Raw genomic sequence first — 20,072 nt, forward strand, 5'->3', positions numbered from 1 at the left:
CGGCCGATCGGGATTGGGCAAGATGGGCCAGATACAACCTGGAGCCCTCCCTCAGTCCCTCCCTGGCCCTGATCGTGCACAAGTGGGGTCCCTCAGCCAGGCCTGAACCTTCTCGCAATCCGGGACCCCTGGGGGATGTTGCACAGCCAGTTTTGGCCCAAGACCCACAGGCCAGGGAGAGGGACCCCACCAGTGCACGAATCCATGCACCAGGCCTCTAGTAGATAGATAAAAAATAAGTAGACAGATCAATACTGTTAGATGAGATGGTACATGCTGACAGACCAAATGTAGGGTGGGAGAGTAACAGAAGAATCAAGAATTACTTCAAGATTTTAGCCTGAGCAACTGGAGGAATGTAGTTGCATTAATTGAGATTGTTTAGAGCAGCAGTTCTCAACCTGTGGGTCGCGACCCTTTTAGGGGTTGAACGACCCTTTCACAGGGGTCACCTAAGACCCTCAGAAAACACATATATAATTACATATTGTTTTTGTGATTAATCACTATGCTTTAATTATGTTCAATTTGTAACAATGAAATTGGGGGTCACCACAACATGAGCAACTGTATTAAAGGGTTGCGGCATTAGGAAGGTTGAGAACCACTGGTTTAGAGGCAGGGATGACTATTTTAGATAGGTGAGTTTCAGATCTTATTAAATATTCAAGTGGAGGTTATCCAATAGGCAGTTGGATATACGGTCTGGATTCAGCAGAGTGATTTGTTTTGGAGACATAAATATGGGAGTCGTCAGTAAAAAGGTGGCATGTGAGGCTGGTAACCCTATTGAAACCAGCCAGGAAGTGAAGGTAGAGAGGAAGGGAAAGGCCAAGGCATGAGCCCAATGGCACGTCAACATTGATAAGCCTGGGGGATGAGGTAACCAGGAACTAGCAAAAGAGACATAAAGGATCAGCAGGAAGGTCAAAGGTGGAGAAAGGTAGAAAATCTGGAGCCCGCATGATCCTGTGGAGAGCTGCTGGGACAGAGGACAGGCTCTCCCGCCCGAGGCTGGACCCTGCTTTCCCAGGGAGCCTGGGGGTGGTGGCTGGGACATGGGCGGCTTCTTCCCGCTGCTCTGGGGGAGATGACACTACCCAACCCTTTCATTGCTGACCCTCTTCCCCGAAGGAGGCGGGGAGAGCGGGAGACCTGAGAACGTCTGTGCTGGTGAATCTTGACCTTGAGCACGTGTTTTGTTTTGTTTTATTCCCCTGATCAGGAACCTGTTTTAACTTGCACAAATAAAGATAAAATCCACAAATCCTTCTTGTCTCCGAAATGTCTGTTTCTTTTCCTTCCCACAGTGCTTTGTGTCACCGATAGGTCTGGCACCCACTGAGGCATCTTTCTTTCACGTGGTCTCCTAGGATCTGAGGAGACAGGAGACCAAACCCATTCGCCAGGAACACCTGGGGAACGGCCGCCATGACATTGTCTGCATCCGTGCGGTGTTGCACACTTGCCCTGAGGGGGTGCTAGGCCAGCGTCTCCAGGGGCACCTGAATTGATTTCGAAACCTTGTGGGGCGATCCAAAGGTTTGGCCATTTTACCCAGAATCCCTAGAACCTCAGCACCCCGGGGAAGCACAGAGTGACAGCCTGTGTTGTCCCGGGGAACTAAGCAGGCTTATGGGGAGGGAGCAGACCCATTCCAATCTTCCCTGTGCGTGGAGGGTGCGGCAGAGCCCTTCATGACAAGGTCCATGGTTTCCCTTCAAAGGGTCATCACCCTTCACAGCACAACTCCTCTGGTGGTGTCTGCAGGGCTCCTGCGCTCTCTAGGCCTGCCCCCCTGGCCACTGAGACACCTAGTTGGGGCAAAAGCATATAGGCCCCACTGTCCCACTCTAGTGCTGAAGGGATGGTATCTTGCACTTTGGGTCACCTCCCAAAGGCGAAAGGACCCCACACCCACCCCCTCCACCACCACACACACACACACACACACACACACACACACACACACACACACAATGTTGTTTTATTTCTCCGCACATTTCCTTTGGCCTTTCCAAAAGCACGGAATCCAAAAGCACGTTGGTGTGTGTTTCTGGGAAGCTTTGTGACTTTAGGAGAGTCGGCAAGTTCTACTTCATGCCAACATATCCTCTTTCTGACACTCTTCTTGGCCAACTGGCTACACTCAACACTGACCCATGTGTTCCCTGTGGCTATGATGAGAGACTTCCCAAACTCATGTTCACAAACTAAGCAGGAACAGGGAACCCTCCCCCTCCGTGTTCCAGAGCCATGATGAGTCAGATGGCAGTTCGCAGTCCACCGAGGAGAAGAGCCAGAGCAGTGTGTTCTGTAGCTCTGCGTGTCTCTATCTATGTGTTTAGCAGCCATTTCACAAGGGCCGATGACACGACCGACCGACCGTGGAGTACCCAGTCCTAGGACAGCTGACTTGAATGACAGTGATGAGAGAAACAGAATCTCCAGGTCCAGTCCTCACTTGGGGGTTCCTCTTCAGAAGGGGCAACTGCCGCCTTCTACTTTCCTAAATCTTCTCTTCCTGAGACGCACCCTCCAGATACCATATCCATGCTGTAGATAGAGAGGGGGTGGGTCAGTGACAGGCCCTGTGGCCCCTCCTCCTCAAGGGTGTCCCAGGTTTCAAGAGACCTGGTGTAGATGGCACATTGTTCTCAGTAAGTTTGCTCTCCTTCTTACTGCTATGTGTTTTAACCAAGGTCACCTCTCCCTGAAAGGTTGTTTCCCCAGGTGGGGATTTTTCCCTGGAGTTAGGGATTAAAGGGACTAAGGAAGGGACTAATCTGCAAAACCCCTTAACTGAGTGCCAGGCGGGTAGTTAATCACTTTCACCAGGAACAATCACCCTTAAGCTACATCATCTTTACTTAGGATAATCTTCATTTACTTCCTTGTAGCTTAACTGAACAATAGGGTAGTGACCTTGGAATGGAGATAACAATCAGCCTATCCTTTGGAATAGAATGGATAGGATTAAAATCCACTGGTATAAATACAGATGTAGCAGGAGAATAAAGACAGAACCTGGAGCTGCAGAGCCTACTACGTGTGTGCGGGATGGTCCAAAACGACTGCGACCTCAACCAGGCACCTCACAGCTCAGCCCTTCCAGCCCGGACCGCAGCCTGCACTCACCAAGCTGCTCCTGAAGCCAATCCACAACCCCGCACCCACGGAGTGAGGGACCAACGTGCTGATGCGCGGGCTCAAGCCAAGGCATATTCCGCGCTAGTCATGGCCGACATAATGGACATGTCTCTGGACGACATCATTAAGCTGAACCGCAGCCAGCGGGGCGGCCGCGGCCGTGGCCGCGGTGGGGGCTGGGGCCCAGGCCGGGCCGGCTCCCAGGGAGGCCGCGGTGGCGGAGCGCAGGCCCCCGCACCAGTGAACCCAGTGAGCCAAGGCGGCGGGCCCATCCGGAACCAGAACCGGGCGGCCCTCGGCCGCGGCGGCGCGGCAGGCGGCAGAGGCAGGAACCGGCGGGCGCCCTACAGCCGGCCCAGACAGCTTCCCGACAGGTGGCAACACGACCTTTTCCACAGCGGCTGCGGCGGGGGCGCCGGCGTGGAGGCGGGAGGCAAACTGCTGGTGTCCAACCTGGACTTCGCAGTGTCGGACGCGGACATCCAGGAGCTGTTTGCGGACTGCGGGACTCTGAAGAAGGCCGCCCTGCACTGCGACCGCTCTGGCCGCAGCCTGGGAACGGCCCACGTGCACTTTGAGCGGAAGGCAGACGCCCTGGCAGCCATGCAGCGCTACCACGGCGTCCCCTTGGACGGCCGCCCCATGAGCATCCAGCTCCTCACCTCACAGGCAGACACGCGGCGCAGGCCGGGGCCCAGTGGCTCAGAGGCGGGAGGACCTGGAACCGAGGATCTGGAGGCTCCGGTGTCGGCACCCGCAGAGGCGCCCGCCGAGGCAGCCGGGGCAGAGGCAGGGGCACTGGCTGGAGTTCAGGGCAGCAGATCTCTGCGGAGGAGCTGGATGCCCAGCTGGAGGATTACAAAGCGAGGATGGACACCAGCTAAAGCACCAGCAAGTCCGTGCGTGCAGCTGGGCCTGGACAACCTGGCTAGGACCTGGCTACGCTGCTGATCATCTGATGAACGCTGTCTCCGTGTCATTCCTTCCTCGCTGACTCTGTCCACACCTTTTTCTCTGAAATCAATAAAAAATATATTAAAAACAAAATACAAACAACAGGAAAGTTTAAGAAAACCCACCACAAAACCTTGAGTGGTTCATGTTTCCATATTACACACTAAAATAACACATACAAGTATTTTCAAATAGAAGAGGTATGTGATTTTTCCCAAATGTGCAGTCATAAATACTTTGAAATACAGCCCTATTAAGTTTACTAGATCAACAGGTATTTATTATTCTTCCCTGGCAGATAAGAACTAGTGTGAAGGTTGTGCTACATAAACATTGCATTCACTTTCTTGTTTTTATGACACACAAAATGGAATCACTTATTCACCAGGACTTTTCCCTTAGAAAACTACTCACAATGCAACTAGCACAGGGAGTTGAATAATAAATCAAACAACATAGAAAACCTAGGCTTCTCTATGCATGCAGATCAACAGGCTGAGCTTTGCATGTTACAGGAGTCAGAAAGTTCCTCAGACAAGAACTTCTACTGAAAACCAGCAGCTGGGTGTGAACCTGTTAGAAGGGCAAAATGATCCTGATGACTAACACATGCACCATGTAGGTCATAAGAGGGAGGCATCACTATGTCTATCTTCAGGAAATTTTTTTTCCCAACATGTGCTTATCGAGTGCCTACAAAAGCTTGCTGGGATAACTAAACTGGGATTAATTTGCTGAAACTCAACAAAGCATTATTTATTTATTTATTTGATCATTATTTTTTTAATTTTTATTTTATTATTTAAAGTATTACAGGTATGTACATATGTCCCTTTTTTCCCTCCATTGACCTTCACCAGGCCTCCCCTAATCCCTGGCACCTGCCCACACCGCCCGCTCATCCCTGCCCCCCGTCCCCCCCCCCCCCCAGTGTTTTGCATCCATTGGTTATGCTTATATGCCTGCACACAAGTCCTTTGGTTCATCTCCTACACACTCCGCCCCCTCCCCCCAAACTCTCCCTAGACTCCCCGCTGTCCTTTGACAATCTGTTTGATGCTTCTAGCATTTTTAAAAAATATATATTTTATTGATTTCAGAAAGGAAGGGTGAGGGAGAGGAAGAGAGAGATAGAAACATCCATGAGGAGAGAGAATCATTGATCAGCTGCTTCCCGCATGCCCACATTGGGGATTAAACCTGCATCCTGGGCATGTGCCCTGACCAGGAATTGAACTACAACCTCCCGGTTGAGAGGTTAATGCTCAACCACTAAGCCACAACAGACGGGCTTGACAAAGCATTTTTATCGCAATAGCCAAAGGGTGCCAGGGATTTATTGTTTTCACCAGTGAGGTCAGGCAGTGTTCACAGTGCACCAGCAGGGATTTCTTGATGTCCTCTGCAAGGACAAGACCCAGCGTGAAGCGGGTCTGAGGCCTGCTGAGATCCCCAGGATGGACACCAGCAAGTCCGTGGGTGCAGCTAGGCGTGGACAACCTGGCTAGGACCTGGCTACGCTGGTGATCAACTGATGAACGCTGACTCGGTGTCATTCCTTCCTCGCCAACCCTGTCCACACCTTTGGGAATCCCTGGACTTGCTGGGCCGGACCCCAACACAGCAGAACGCGCTCATCGCCAGGGCCGGGCTGGGACGGCCAAGGTCTTCTTCGGGGAGGTGGTGGAAGAGGCCCTGGATGTGTGCGAGACCTGGGGGGAAAGGACGCCCCTGCAACCCAAGGATCTCAGAGAGGCCTTGCGCAACATGAGCGCCAAGGGCAAAGTGCCCAACATCAAGCCCAGAAGCGTCCTGTTCCCCTAGGACACAGGCCTGGGGCCCAGGGCCCGGACTTCCTGGCACCAAAACGGCGGGTGCTGCAGCCCCTCTGCCTCCCTCCGCGGACCATTCACCCATGAGGACTCTGTTTTCCTCCACACTCCCCCACGTGGGCCGCGACTCTTGCAAGGCACCTGGAGGCCTGGAGCTGGCTGGGTGAGCCCAGGCGGGTGGAGAAGAGCGCCTGCCAGGAAGGAGCCCGCACCCTTGGGCTGGGACAGAGGACAGGCTCTCCCTCCCGAGGCTGGACCCTGCTTTCCCAGGGAGCCTGGGGGTGGTGGCTGGGACATGGGCGGCTTCTTCCCGCTGCTCTTGGGGGGATGACACCACGCAACCCTTTCATTGCTGACCCTCTTCCCTGAATGACGCAGGGACAGCGGGAGACGTGAGAACGTCTGTGCCTGTGAATCCTGACCCGGAGCCCATGTTTTGTTTTGTTTTGCTTTATTTCCGTGATCAGGAACCTGTTTTAACTTGCACAAATAAAGATAAAATCCACAAATCCTTCTTGTCTCCGAAATGTGTACGTTTCCTTTCCTTCCCACAGTGCTTTGTGTCACCGATAGGTCCTGCACCCGCTCATGCTTGTTTCCTTCACGTGGTCTCTCTCCCAGGCTCTGCTCAGACAGGAGACGAAACCGAATCGCCAGGAGCTGCTGGGGAGCGGCTGCCAGGACATTATCCGCATCCGTAAGGGTCCCACACTTGCCCTGAGGGGGTGCTAGGCAAGTGTTTCCAGGGGCAGCCAAATTGATCTCCAAACCTTCTGGGGCGATCCAAAGGTTTGGCCATTTTACCCAGAATCCCTAGAACCTCAGCACCCAGGGCAAGCACAGAGTGACAGCCGGTGTTGTCCCTGGGAACTAAGCAGGCTTATGGGGAGGGAGCAGACCCATTCCAATCTTCCCAGTGCATGCAGGGTGCGGCATAGCCCTTCATGACAAGGTCCATGGTTTCCCTTCAAAGGGTCATCACCCTTCGCAGCACAACTCCTCTGGTTGTGTGTACAGGGCTCCTGGGCTCTGCTAGGCTTGCCTCCCTGGCCACTGAGACACCCAGTTGGGGCAAAAGCATACAAGCCCCACTGTCCCACTCTTGTGCTGAAGGTACGTTATCTTCCACTTTGGTTCACCTCCCAAAGGCAAAATGACCCCACACCCACCCCCTCCACCACCACCACCACCACACACACACACGCACACCCCACCCCCCGCACACACACACACACACACACTCACACACAAACACAGACACACGCACACAATGTTGTTTTATTTCTCCCCACATTTCCTTTGGCCTTTCCAAAAGCACGGAATCTAAAAGCACGTTGGTGTTTCTGGGAAGCTTTGTGACTTTAGGAGAGTCTGCAAGTTCTACTTCATGCCAAAGTATCCTCTTTCTGACACTCTCCTTGACCTACTGGCTACACTCAACACTGACCCATGTGTTCCCTGTGGCTATGATGAGAGACTTCCCAAACTCATGTTCACAAACTAAGCAGGAACAGGGAACCCTCCCCCTCCGTGTTCCAGAGCCATGATGAGTCAGATGGCAGTTCCCAGTCCACCGAGGAGAAGAGCCATAGCGGTGTGTTCTGTAGCTCTGCGTGTCTCTATCTATGCGTTTAGCAGCCATTTCACAAGGGCCGATGACACGACTGAAGGACCGTGGACTACCCAGTCCTAGGACAGCTGACTTGAATGACAGTGATGAGAGAAACAGAATCTGGAGGTCCAGTCCTCATGTGGGGATTCCTCTTCAGAAGGGGCAACTGCTGCCTTCTACTTTTCCAACTCCTCTCTTCCTGAAACACACCCTCCAGAGACCATATCCATGCTGTAGATGGAGAGGGGGTGGGTAGGAGGGTCAGTGACAGACCCTGTGGCCCCTCCTCCTCAAGGGTGTCGCAGGTTTCAAGGGACCTGGTGTATATGGCACAGTGTTCTCAATATGTTTGCTCCCCTTCTTTTCGCTGTGTTTTAACCAAGGTCACCTCTCTGAAAAAGGTTGTTTTCCCAGGTGGGGATTTTTCCCTGGAGTTAGGGATTAACAGGACTAAGGGAGGGACTAATCTGTAAAACCCTTAACTGAGTGCTAGGCGGGTAGTTAATCACTTCACCAGGAACAATCACCCTTAAGCTACATAATCTTTACTTAGGCTAATCTTCTTCATTTACTTCCTTGTAGCTGAACAGAACAATTGGGTAGTGACCTTAGAATGGTGATAACAAACGCCCTAGCCTTTGGGATAGAATGGATAGGATTAAAATCCACTGGTATAAATTCAGATGTAGCAGGAGAATCAATACAGAACCTGGAGTTGCAGAGCTGCCTTCCTACAGTTGCAGAGCCGACTCCGTGCCTGCGGGAAGGTCCAGAACGACTGCGCCCTCAACCAGGCACCTCACAGCTCAGCCCGCCCAGCTAGGACCCCAGGGCGCACTGGCCAAGCTACTCCTGTAGCCAATCCACAACCGCCCGCCTGGGACTCTGCTCCCGCCCGAAGTGAGGGACCAACGTGCTGACGCACGGGCTCAAGCCAAGGCATATTCCTTGCTAGTCATGGCCGACATAATGGACATGTCTCTGGACGACATCATTAAGCTGAACCGCAGCCAGCGGGGCGGCCGCGGCCGTGGCCGAGGTGGGGGCCGGGGCCCAGGCCGGGCCGGCTCCCAGGGAGGCTGCGGTGGCGGAGCGCAGGCCCCCGCACCAGTGAACCCAGTGAGCCAAGGCGGCGGGCCCATCCGGAACCAGAACCGGGCGGCCCTTGGCCGCGGCGGCGCGGCAGGCGGCAGAGGCAGGAACCGGCGGGCGCCCTACAGCCGGCCCAGACCGCTTCCCGACAGGTGGCAACGCGACCTTTTCGACAGCGGCTGCGGCGGGGGCGCCGGCGTGGAGGCGGGAGGCAAACTGCTGGTGTCCAACCTGGACTTCGCAGTGTCGGACGCGGACATCCAGGAGCTGTTTGCGGACTGCGGGACTCTGAAGAAGGCCGCCCTGCACTGCGACCGCTCTGGCCGCAGCCTGGGAACGGCCCACGTGCACTTTGAGCGGAAGGCAGACGCCCTGGCAGCCATGCAGCGCTACCACGGCGTCCCCTTGGACGGCCGCCCCATGAGCATCCAGCTCCTCACCTCACAGGCAGACACGCGGCGCAGGCCAGGACCCAGTGGCAACAGAGGCGGGAGGACCTGGAACCGAGGATCTGGAGGCTCCGGTGTCGGCACCCGCAGAGGCGCCCGCCGAGGCAGCCGGGGCAGAGGCAGGGGCACTGGCCGGAGTTCCAGGCAGCAGATCTCTGCGGAGGAGCTGGATGCCCAGCTGGACGCTTACAACGCGTGGATGGACACCAGCTAAAGCACCAGCACGTCCCTGCGTGCAGCTGGGCCTGGACAACCTGGCTAGGACCTGGCTATGCTGCTGATCATCTGATGAACGCTGTCTCCGTGTCATTCCTTCCTCGCTGACTCTGTCCATACCTTTTTCTCTGAAATCAATAAAAAATATATATTAAAAACAAAATACAAACAACAGGAAAGCTTAAGAAAAACCACAAAACCTTGAGTGGTTCATGTTTCCATATTACACACTAAAATAACACATACAAGTATTTTCAAATAGAAAGAGGTATGTCATTTTCCCCAAATGTGCAGTCATAAATACTTTGAAATACAGCCCTATTAAGTTTACTAGATCAACAGGTATTTATTATTCTTCCCTGGCAGATAAGAACTAGTGTGAAGGTTGTGCTACATAAACATTGCATTCACTTTCTTGTTTTTATGACACACAAAATGGAATCACTTATTCACCAGGACTTTTCCCTTAGAAAACTACTCACAATGCAACTAGCACAGGGAGTTGAATAATAAATCAAACAACATAGAAAACCTAGGCTTCTCTATGCATGCAGATCAACAGGCTGAGCTTTGCATGTTACAGGAGTCAGAAAGTTCCTCAGACAAGAACTTCTACTGAAAACCAGCAGCTGGGTGTGAACCTGTTAGAAGGGCAAAATGATCCTGATGACTAACACATGCACCATGTAGGTCATAAGAGGGAGGCATCACTATGTCTATCTTCAGGAAATTTTTTTTCCCAACATGTGCTTATCGAGTGCCTACAAAAGCTTGCTGGGATAACTAAACTGGGATTAATTTGCTGAAACTCAACAAAGCATTATTTATTTATTTATTTGATCATTATTTTTTTAATTTTTATTTTATTATTTAAAGTATTACAGGTATGTACATATGTCCCTTTTTTCCCTCCATTGACCTTCACCAGGCCTCCCCTAATCCCTGGCACCTGCCCACACCGCCCGCTCATCCCTGCCCCCCGTCCCCCCCCCCCGCCAGTGTTTTGCATCCATTGGTTATGCTTATATGCCTGCACACAAGTCCTTTGGTTCATCTCCTACACACTCCGCCCCCTCCCCCCAAACTCTCCCTAGACTCCCCGCTGTCCTTTGACAATCTGTTTTATGCTTCTAGCATTTTTAAAATATATATATTTTATTGATTTCAGAAAGGAAGGGGGAGGGAGAGGAAGAGAGAAATGGAAACATCAATGAGGAGAGAGAATCATTGATCAGCTGCTTCCTGCATGCCCCACATAGGGGATTAAGCTTGCAACCTGGGTATGTGCCCTGACCAGGAACTGAACTACGACCTCCCGGTTGAGAGGTTAATGCTCAACCACTGAGCCACACCAGACGGGCTTGACAAAGCATTTTTATCAGCAATAGCCAAAGGGTGCCGGGGATTTATTGTTTTCACCAGTGAGGTCAGGCAGTGTTCACAGTGCACCAGCAGGGATTTCTTGATGTCCTCTGCAAGGACAAGACCCAGCGTGAAGCGGGTCTGAGGCCTGCTGAGATCCCCAGGATGGACACCAGCAAGTCCGTGGGTGCAGCTAGGCGTGGACAACCTGGCTAGGACCTGGCTACGCTGGTGATCAACTGATGAACACTGACTCAGTGTCATTCCTTCCTCGCCAACCCCGTCCACACCTTTGGGAATCCCTGGACTTGCTGGGCTGGACCCCAACACAGCAGAACGCGCTCATCGCCAGGGCCGGGCTGGGACGGCCAAGGTCTTCTTCGGGGAGGTGGTGGAAGAGGCCCTGGATGTGTGCGAGACCTGGGGGGAAAGGACGCCCCTGCAACCCAAAGATCTCAGAGCGGCTGGGAGCAGCTTGAGCGCCAACGGCAAAGTGCCCAACATCAAGCCCAGAAGCGTCCTGTTCCCCTAGGACACAGGCCTGGGGCCCAGGGCCCGGACTTCCTGGCACTGAAACTGCGGGCGCTGCAGCCCCTCTGCCTCCCTCCGCGGACCATTCACCCATGAGGACTCTGTTTTCCTCCACACTCCCCCACGTGGGCCGCGACTCTTGCAAGGCACCTGGAGGCCTGGAGCTGGCTGGGTGAGCCCAGGCGGGTGGAGAAGAGCGCCTGCCAGGAAGGAGCCCGCACCCTTGGGCTGGGACAGAGGACAGGCTCTCCCTCCCGAGGCTGGACCCTGCTTTCCCAGGGAGCCTGGGGGTGGTGGCTGGGACATGGGCGGCTTCTTCCCGCTGCTCTTGGGGGGATGACACCACGCAACCCTTTCATTGCTGACCCTCTTCCCTGAATGACGCAGGGACAGCGGGAGACGTGAGAACGTCTGTGCTTGTGAATCCTGACCCGGAGCCCATGTTTTGTTTTGTTTTGCTTTATTTCCGTGATCAGGAACCTGTTTTAACTTGCACAAATAAAGATAAAATCCACAAATCCTTCTTGTCTCCAAAATGTGTACGTTTCCTTTCCATCCCACAGTGCTTTGTGTCACCAAGCGGTCTGGCACCTGCACACACGTGTTTCCTTCACGTGGTCTCTCTCCCAGGCTCTGCTCAGACAGGAGATGAAACCAAATCGCCAGGAGCAGCTGGGAAGCGGCCGCCAGGACATTGTCCGCATCCCTGCGGGGTCCCACACTTGCCTTGAGGGGGTGCTAGGCAAGCGTTTTTCGGGGCACCCGAATTGATCTCCAAACCTTGTGGGGCGATCCAAACGATTGGCCATTTTACCCAGAATCCCTAGAACCTCAGCCCCCCGGGCAAGCACAGAGTGACAGCCGGTGTTGTCCAGGGGAACTAAGCAGGCTTATGGGGAGGGAGCAGACCCATTCCAATCTTCCCTGTGCGTGGAGGGTGCGGCAGAGCCCTTCATGACAAGGTCCATGGTTTCCCTTCAAAGGGTCATCACCCTTCACAGCACAACTGCTCCAGTGGTGTCTACAGGGCTCCTGCGCTCTGCTAGGCTTGCCCCCCTGGACACTGAGACACCCAGTTGGGGCAAAAGCATACAAGCCCCAAGTCCCACTCTAGTGCTGAAGGGATGGTATCTTCCACTTTGGTTCACCTCCCAAAGGCAAAACGACCCCATACCCACCCCCTCCACCACCACCACCACCACACACACACACACACACACACACACACACACACACACAAAAAAAATGTTGTTTTATTTCTCCGCACATTTCCTTTGGCCTTTCCAAAAGCACGGAATCTAAAAGCACGTTGGTGTTTCTGGGAAGCTTTGTGACTTTAGTAGAGTTGGCAAGTTCTACTTCATGCCAACATATCCTCTTTCTGACACTCTCCTTGACCTACTGGCTACCCTTATCACTCAACACTGACCCATGTGTTCCCTGTGGCTATGATGAGAGACTTCCCAAACTCATGTTCACAAACTAAGCAGGAACAGGGAACCCTCCCCCTCCGTGTTCCAGAGCAATAATGAGTCAGATGGCAGTTCCCAGTCCACCAAGGAGAAGAGCCAGAGCAGTGTGTTCTGTAGCTCTGCGTGTCTCTATCTATGCATTTAGCAGCCATTTCACAAGGGCCGATGACACGACTGAAGGACCGTGGACTACCCAGTCCTAGGACAGCTGACTTGAATGACAGTGATGAGAGAAACAGAATCTGGAGGTCCAGTCCTCACGTGGGGATTCCTCTTCAGAAGGGGCAACTGCTGCCTTCTACTTTTCCAACTCTTCTCTTCCTGAAACACACCCTCCAGAGACCATATCCATGCTGTAGATAGAGAGGGGGTGGGTAGGAGGGTCAGTGACAGGCCCTGTGGCCCCTCCTCCTCAAGGGTGTCTCAGGTTTCAAGGGACCTGGTGTATATGGCACAGTGTTCTCAATATGTTTGCTCCCCTTCTTAGCGCTGTGTTTTAACCAAGGTCACCTCTCCCAGAAAGGTTGTTTTCCCAGGTGGGGATTTTTCCCTGGAGTTAGGGATTAACAGGACTAAGGGAGGGAATAATCAGTAAAACTCCTTAACTGAGTGCCAGGCGGGTAGTTAATCACTTTCACCAGGAACAATCACCCTTAAGCTACATAATCTTTACTTAGGCTAATCTTCTTCATTTACTTCCTTGTAGCTGAACAGAACAATAGGGTAGTGACCTTAGAATGGAGATAACAAACGCCCTAACCTTTGGGATAGAATGGATAGGATTAAAATCCACTGGTATAAATACAGATGTAGCAGGAGAATCAATACAGAACCTGGAGTTGCAGAGCTGCCTTCCTACAGTTGCAGAGCCCACTTGGTGCCTGCTGGAAGGTCCAGAAGGACTGCAATGTCAACCAGGCACCTCACAGCTCAGCCCGCCCAGCCCGGACCCCAGCGCGCACTGAAGCCAATCCACAACCGGGACCCTGGGACGCTGCTCCTGCCCGAAGTGAGGGACCAACGTGCTGACGCGCGGGCTCAAGCCAAGGCATATTCCGCGCTAGTCATGGCCGACATAATGGACATGTCTCTGGACGACATCATTCAGCTGAACCGCAGCCAGCGGGGCGGCCGCGGCCGTGGCCGAGGTGGGGGCTGGGGCCCAGGCCGGGCCGGCTCCCAGGGAGGCCGCGGTGGCGGAGCGCAGGCCCCCGCACCAGTGAACCCAGTGAGGCCAGGCGGAGGGCCCATCTGGAACCGGAACCGGGCGGCCCTTGGCCGCAGCACCGCGGCGGGCGGCAGAGACAGGAACCGGCGGGCGCCCTACAGCCGGCCCAGACAGCTTCCCGACAGGTGGCAACACGACCTTTTCGACAGCGGCTTCGGCGGGGGCGCCGGCGTGGAGACGGGAGGCAAACTGCTGGTGTCCAACCTGGACTTCGCAGTGTCGGACGCGGACATCCAGGAGCTGTTTGCGGACTGCGGGACTCTGAAGAAGGCCGCCCTGCACTGCGACCGCTCTGGCCGCAGCCTGGGAACGGCCCACGTGCACTTTGAGCGGAAGGCAGACGCCCTGGCAGCCATGCAGCGCTACCACGGCGTCCCCTTGGACGGCCGCCCCATGAGCATCCAGCTCCTCACCTCACAGGCAGACACGCGGCGCAGGCCGGGGCCCAGTGGCAACAGAGGCGGGAGGACCTGGAACCGAGGATCTGGAGGCTTCGGTGGCGGCACCCGCAGAGGCGCCCGCCGAGGCAGCCGGGGCAGAGGCAGGGGCACCGGCCGGAGTTCCAGGCAGCAGATCTCGGCGGAGGAGCTGGATGCCCAGCTGGACGCTTACAACGCGAGGATGGACACCAGCTAAAGCACCAGCAAGTCTGCGCGTGCAGCTGGGACTGGACAACCTGGACACACTACCTGGCTGGAGAACCTCCTACGCTGTTCATCAACTGAACGCTGTGTCCGAATCGTTCCTTCCTTGCCGACTCTGTCCACACCTTTTTCTCTGAAATCAATAAAAAATATATTAAAAACAAAATGCAAATAACAAGAAAGTTAAAAATAACACACCACAAAACCTTGAGTGGTTCATGTTTCCATATTACACACTAAAATTACACATACAAGTATTTTCAAATAGAAGAGGTATGTCATTTTCCCCAAATGTGCAGTCATAAATACTTTGAAATACAGCCCTATTAAGTTTACTAGATCAACAGGTATTTATTATTCTTCCCTGGCAGATAAGAACTAGTGTGAAGGTTGTGCTACATAAACATTGCATTCACTTTCTTGTTTTTATGACACACAAAATGGAATCACTTATTCACCAGGACTTTTCCCTTAGAAAACTACTCACAATGCAACTAGCACAGGGAGTTGAATAATAAATGAAACAACATAGAAAACCTAGGCTTCTCTATGCATGCAGATCAACAGGATGAGCTTTGCATGTTACAGGAGTCAGAAAGTTCCTCAGACAAGAACTTCTACTGAAAACCAGCAGCTGGGTGTGAAACTGTTAGAAGGGCAAAATGATCCTGATGACTAACACATGCACCATGTAGGTCATAAGAGGGAGGCATCAGAATGTCTATCTTCAGGAAATTTTTTTTCCCAACATGTGCTTATCGAGTGCCTACAAAAGCTTGCTGGGATAACTAAACTGGGATTAATTTGCTGAAACTCAACAAAGCATTATTTATTTATTTATTTGATAATTATTTTTTAATTTTTATTTTATTGTTTAAAGTATTACAGGTATGTACATATGTCCCTTTTTTCCCTCCGTTGACCTTCTCCAGGCCTCCCCTAATCCCTGGCACATGCCCACACTGCCTGCTGACCCCTCCCCCCCGCCCCCCCCCCCCCAGTGTTTTGCATCCATTGGTTATGCTTATATGCCTGCACACAAGTCCTTTGGTTCATCTCCTACACACTCCGCCCCCTCCCCCCAAATTCTCCCTAGACTCCCCGCTGTCCTTTGACAATCTGTTTGATGCTTCTAGCATTTTTAATAAATATATATTTTATTGATTTCAGAAAAGAAGGGGGAGGGAGAGGAAGAGAGAGATAGAAACATCAATGAGGAGAGAGAATCATTGATCAGCTGCTTCCTGCATGCCCCACATAGGGGATTAAGCTTGAACCTGGGTATGTGCCCTGACCAGGAATTGAACTATGACCTCCCGGTTGAGAGGTTAATGCTCAACCACTGAGCCACACCAGACGGGCTTGACAAAGCATTTTTATCAGCAATAGCCAAAGGGTGCCGGGGATTTATTGTTTTCACCAGTGAGGTCAGGCAGTGTTCACAGTGCACCAGCAGGGATTTCTTGATGTCCTCTGCAAGGACAAGACCTAGCGTGAAGCAGGTCTGAGGCCTGCTGAGATCCCCAGGATGGACACCAGCAAGTCCGTGCGTGCAGCTAGGCGTGGACAACCTGGCTAGGACCTGGCTACGCTGGTGATCAACTGATGAACACTGACTCAGTGTCCTTCCTTCCTCGCCAACCCTGTCCACACCTTTGGGAATCCCTGGACTTGCTGGGCTGGACCCCAACACAGCAGACCGCGATCATCGCCAGGGTCGGGCTGGGCCGGACAAGGCCTTCGTCCGGGAGGTGGTGGAAGAGGCCCTGGACGTGTGCGAGACCTGGGGGGAAAGGACGCCCCTGCAACCCAAGGATCTCAGAGAGGCTGTGCGCAGCTTGAGCGCCAACGGCAAAGTGCCCAACATCAGGCCCAGAAGCGTCCTGTTCCCCTAGGACACAGGCCTGGGGCCCAGGGCCCGGACTTCCTGGCACTGAAACTGCGGGCGCTGCAGCCCCTCTGCCTCCCTCCGCGGACCATTCACCCATGAGGACTCTGTTTTCCTCCAAACTCCCCCACGTGGGCCGCGACTCTTGCAAGGCACCTGGAGGCCTGGAGCTGGCTGGGTGAGCCCAGGCGGGTGGAGAAGAGCGCCTGCCAGGAAGGAGCCCGCACCCTCGGGCTGGGACAGAGGACAGGCTCTCCCTCCCGAGGCTGGACCCTGCTTTCCCAGGGAGCCTGGGGGTGGTGGCTGGGACATGGGCGGCTTCTTCCCGCTGCTCTTGGGGGGATGACACCACGCAACCCTTTCATTGCTGACCCTCTTCCCTGAATGACGCAGGGACAGCGGGAGACGTGAGAACGTCTGTGCTTGTGAATCCTGACCCGGAGCCCATGTTTTGTTTTGTTTTGCTTTATTTCCGTGATCAGGAACCTGTTTTAACTTGCACAAATAAAGATAAAATCCACAAATCCTTCTTGTCTCCGAAATGTGTACGTTTCCTTTCCTTCCCACAGTGCTTTGTGTCACCGAGCGGTCTGGCACCTGCTCACGCGTGTTTCCTTCACGTGGTCTCTCTCCCAGGCTCTGCTCAGACAGGAGACGAAACCGAATCGCCAGGAGCTGCTGGGGAGCGGCCCCCAGGACATTATCCGCATCCGTGCGGGGTCCCACACTTGCCCTGAGGGGGTGCTAGGCAAGTGTTTCCAGGGGCAGCCAAATTGATCTCCAAACCTTCTGGGGCGATCCAAAGGTTTGGCCATTTGACCCAGAATCCCTAGAACCTCAGCACCCAGGGCAAGCACAGAGTGACAGCCGGTGTTGTCCCTGGGAACTAAGCAGGCTTATGGGGAGGGAGCAGACCCATTCCAATCTTCCCTGTGCGTGGAGGGTGCGGCAGAGCCCTTCATGACAAGGTCCATGGTTTCCCTTCAAAGGGTCATCACCCTTCGCAGCACAACTCCTCTGGTTGTGTGTACAGGGCTCCTGGGCTCTGCTAGGCTTGCCCCCCTGGCCACTGACACACCCAGTTGGGGCAAAAGCATACAAGCCCCACTGTCCCACTCTTGTGCTGAAGGTACGTTATCTTCCACTTTGGTTCACCTCCCAAAGGCAAAACGACCCCACACCCACCCCCTCCACCACCACCACCACCACACACACACACGCACACCCCACCCCCCGCACACACACACACACACACACTCACACACAAACACAGACACATGCACACAATGTTGTTTTATTTCTCCGCACATTTCCTTTGGCCTTTCCAAAAGCACGGAATCTAAAAGCACGTTGGTGTTTCTGGGAAGCTTTGTGACTTTAGGAGAGTCTGCAAGTTCTACTTCATGCCAACATATCCTCTTTCTGACACTCTCCTTGACCTACTGGCTACACTCAACACTGACCCATGTGTTCCCTGTGGCTATGATGAGAGACTTCCCAAACTCATGTTCACAAACTAAGCAGGAACAGGGAACCCTCCCCCTCCGTGTTCCAGAGCCATGATGAGTCAGATGGCAGTTCGCAGTCCACCGAGGAGAAGAGCCAGAGCAGTGTGTTCTGTAGCTCTGCGTGTCTCTATCTATGTGTTTAGCAGCCATTTCACAAGGGCCGATGACACGACCGACCGACCGTGGAGTACCCAGTCCTAGGACAGCTGACTTGAATGACAGTGATGAGAGAAACAGAATCTCCAGGTCCAGTCCTCACTTGGGGATTCCTCTTCAGAAGGGGCAACTGCCGCCTTCTACTTTTCCAACTCTTCTCTTCCTGAAACACACCCTCCAGAGACCATATCCATGCTGTAGATGGAGAGGGGGTGGGTAGGAGGGTCAGTGACAGACCCTGTGGCCCCTCCTCCTCAAGGGTGTCTCAGGTTTCAAGGGACCTGGTGTATATGGCACAGTGTTCTCAATATGTTTGCTCCCCTTCTTTTCGCTGTGTTTTAACCAAGGTCACCTCTCTGAAAAAGGTTGTTTTCCCAGGTGGGGATTTTTCCCTGGAGTTAGGGATTAACAGGACTAAGGGAGGGACTAATCTGTAAAACCCTTAACTGAGTGCTAGGCGGGTAGTTAATCACTTCACCAGGAACAATCACCCTTAAGCTACATAATCTTTACTTAGGCTAATCTTCTTCATTTACTTCCTTGTAGCTGAACAGAACAATTGGGTAGTGACCTTAGAATGGTGATAACAAACGCCCTAGCCTTTGGGATAGAATGGATAGGATTAAAATCCACTGGTATAAATACAGATGTAGCAGGAGAATCAATACAGAACCTGGAGTTGCAGAGCTGCCTTCCTACAGTTGCAGAGCCGACTCCGTGCCTGCGGGAAGGTCCAGAACGACTGCGCCCTCAACCAGGCACCTCACAGCTCAGCTAGCCCAGCTACGACCCCAGGGTGCACTGGCCAAGCTCCTCCTGTAGCCAATCCACAACCGCCCGCCTGGGACTCTGCTCCCACCCGAAGTGAGGGACCAACGTGCTGACGCGCGGGCTCAAGCCAAGGCATATTCCGCGCTAGTCATGGCCGACATAATGGACATGTCTCTGGACGACATCATTAAGCTGAACCGCAGCCAGCGGGGCGGCCGCGGCCGTGGCCGAGGTGGGGGCTGGGGCCCAGGCCGGGCCGGCTCCCAGGGAGGCCGCAGTGGCAGAGCGCAGGCCCCCGCACCAGTGAACCCAGTGAGGCCAGGCGGCGGGCCCATCCGGAACCAGAACCGGGCGGCCCTCGGCCGCAGCAGCGTGGCGGGCGGCAGAGGCAGGAACCGGCTGGCGCCCTACAGCCGGCCCAGACCGCTTCCCGACAGGTGGCAACACGACCTTTTCGACAGCGGCTTCGGCGGGGGCGCCGGCGTGGAGACGGGAGGCAAACTGCTGGTGTCCAACCTGGACTTCGCCGTGTCGGACGCGGACATCCAGGAGCTGTTTGCGGACTGCGGGACTCTGAAGAAGGCCGCCCTGCACTGCGACCGCTCTGGCCGCAGCCTGGGAACGGCCCACGTGCACTTTGAGCGGAAGGCAGACGCCCTGGCAGCCATGCAGCGCTACCACGGCGTCCCCTTGGACGGCCGCCCCATGAACATCCAGCTCCTCACCTCACAGGCAGACACGCGGCGCAGGCCGGGACCCAGTGGCAACAGAGGCGGGAGGACCTGGAACCGAGGATCTGGAGGCTTCGGTGGCGGCACCCGCAGAGGCGCCCGCCGAGGCAGCCGGGGCAGAGGCAGGGGCACTTGCCGGAGTTCCAGGCAGCAGATCTCGGCGGAGGAGCTGGATGCCCAGCTGGACGCTTACAACGCGTGGATGGACACCAGCTAAAGCACCAGCACGTCCGCGCGTGCAGCTGGGCCTGGACAATCTGGCTAGGACCTGGCTACGCTGCTGATCATCTGATGAACGCTGTCTCCGTGTCATTCCTTCCTCGCTGACTCTGTCCACACCTTTTTCTCTGAAATCAATAAAAAATATATATTAAAAACAAAATACAAACAACAGGAAAGCTTAAGAAAACCCACAAAACCTTGAGTGGTTCATGTTTCCATATTACACACTAAAATAACACATACAAGTATTTTCA

The 20,072-nt window shown here is 54.0% G+C and overlaps 3 protein-coding genes and 1 pseudogene across 5 annotated transcripts; all 4 read left to right on the plus strand.

Moving 5' to 3' along the window:
• Window positions 1-3,237: 3,237 nt before the first annotated feature.
• LOC308514407 (THO complex subunit 4-like) lies at window positions 3,238-4,034 on the plus strand (annotated as a pseudogene). Its single transcript has one exon. The product of its transcript is annotated as a THO complex subunit 4-like (transcript).
• A 4,471-nt stretch (window positions 4,035-8,505) lies between these two features.
• Window positions 8,506-9,303, plus strand: LOC308514406 (THO complex subunit 4-like; the record flags this gene model as incomplete). The annotated part of the gene is made up of 1 exon (XM_081084571.1): window positions 8,506-9,303. The coding sequence occupies one exon, from the start codon at window positions 8,506-8,508 to the stop codon at window positions 9,301-9,303; it is 798 nt and encodes a 265-aa protein (XP_080940697.1).
• Window positions 9,304-13,736: 4,433 nt separating this feature from the next.
• Window positions 13,737-14,534, plus strand: LOC308514405 (THO complex subunit 4-like; the record flags this gene model as incomplete). The annotated part of the gene is made up of 1 exon (XM_081084570.1): window positions 13,737-14,534. The coding sequence occupies one exon, from the start codon at window positions 13,737-13,739 to the stop codon at window positions 14,532-14,534; it is 798 nt and encodes a 265-aa protein (XP_080940696.1).
• Window positions 14,535-19,015: 4,481 nt separating this feature from the next.
• Window positions 19,016-19,813, plus strand: LOC308514281 (THO complex subunit 4-like; the record flags this gene model as incomplete). 2 transcript variants are annotated; one of them, XM_081084370.1, is made up of 2 exons in its annotated part: window positions 19,016-19,088; window positions 19,188-19,813. In XM_081084370.1, the coding sequence occupies 2 exons, from the start codon at window positions 19,016-19,018 to the stop codon at window positions 19,811-19,813; spliced, it is 699 nt and encodes a 232-aa protein (XP_080940496.1). The 2 variants fall into 2 exon arrangements, with proteins under 2 accessions (XP_080940496.1, XP_080940495.1); XM_081084369.1 differs by having other exon boundaries at window positions 19,016-19,813.
• Between the last annotated feature and the right edge of the window lie 259 nt (window positions 19,814-20,072).

This window comes from Myotis nattereri, assembly GCF_964212035.1.
Source record: "Myotis nattereri genome assembly, chromosome: 2".
NCBI lineage: Eukaryota > Metazoa > Chordata > Mammalia > Chiroptera > Vespertilionidae > Myotis > Myotis nattereri.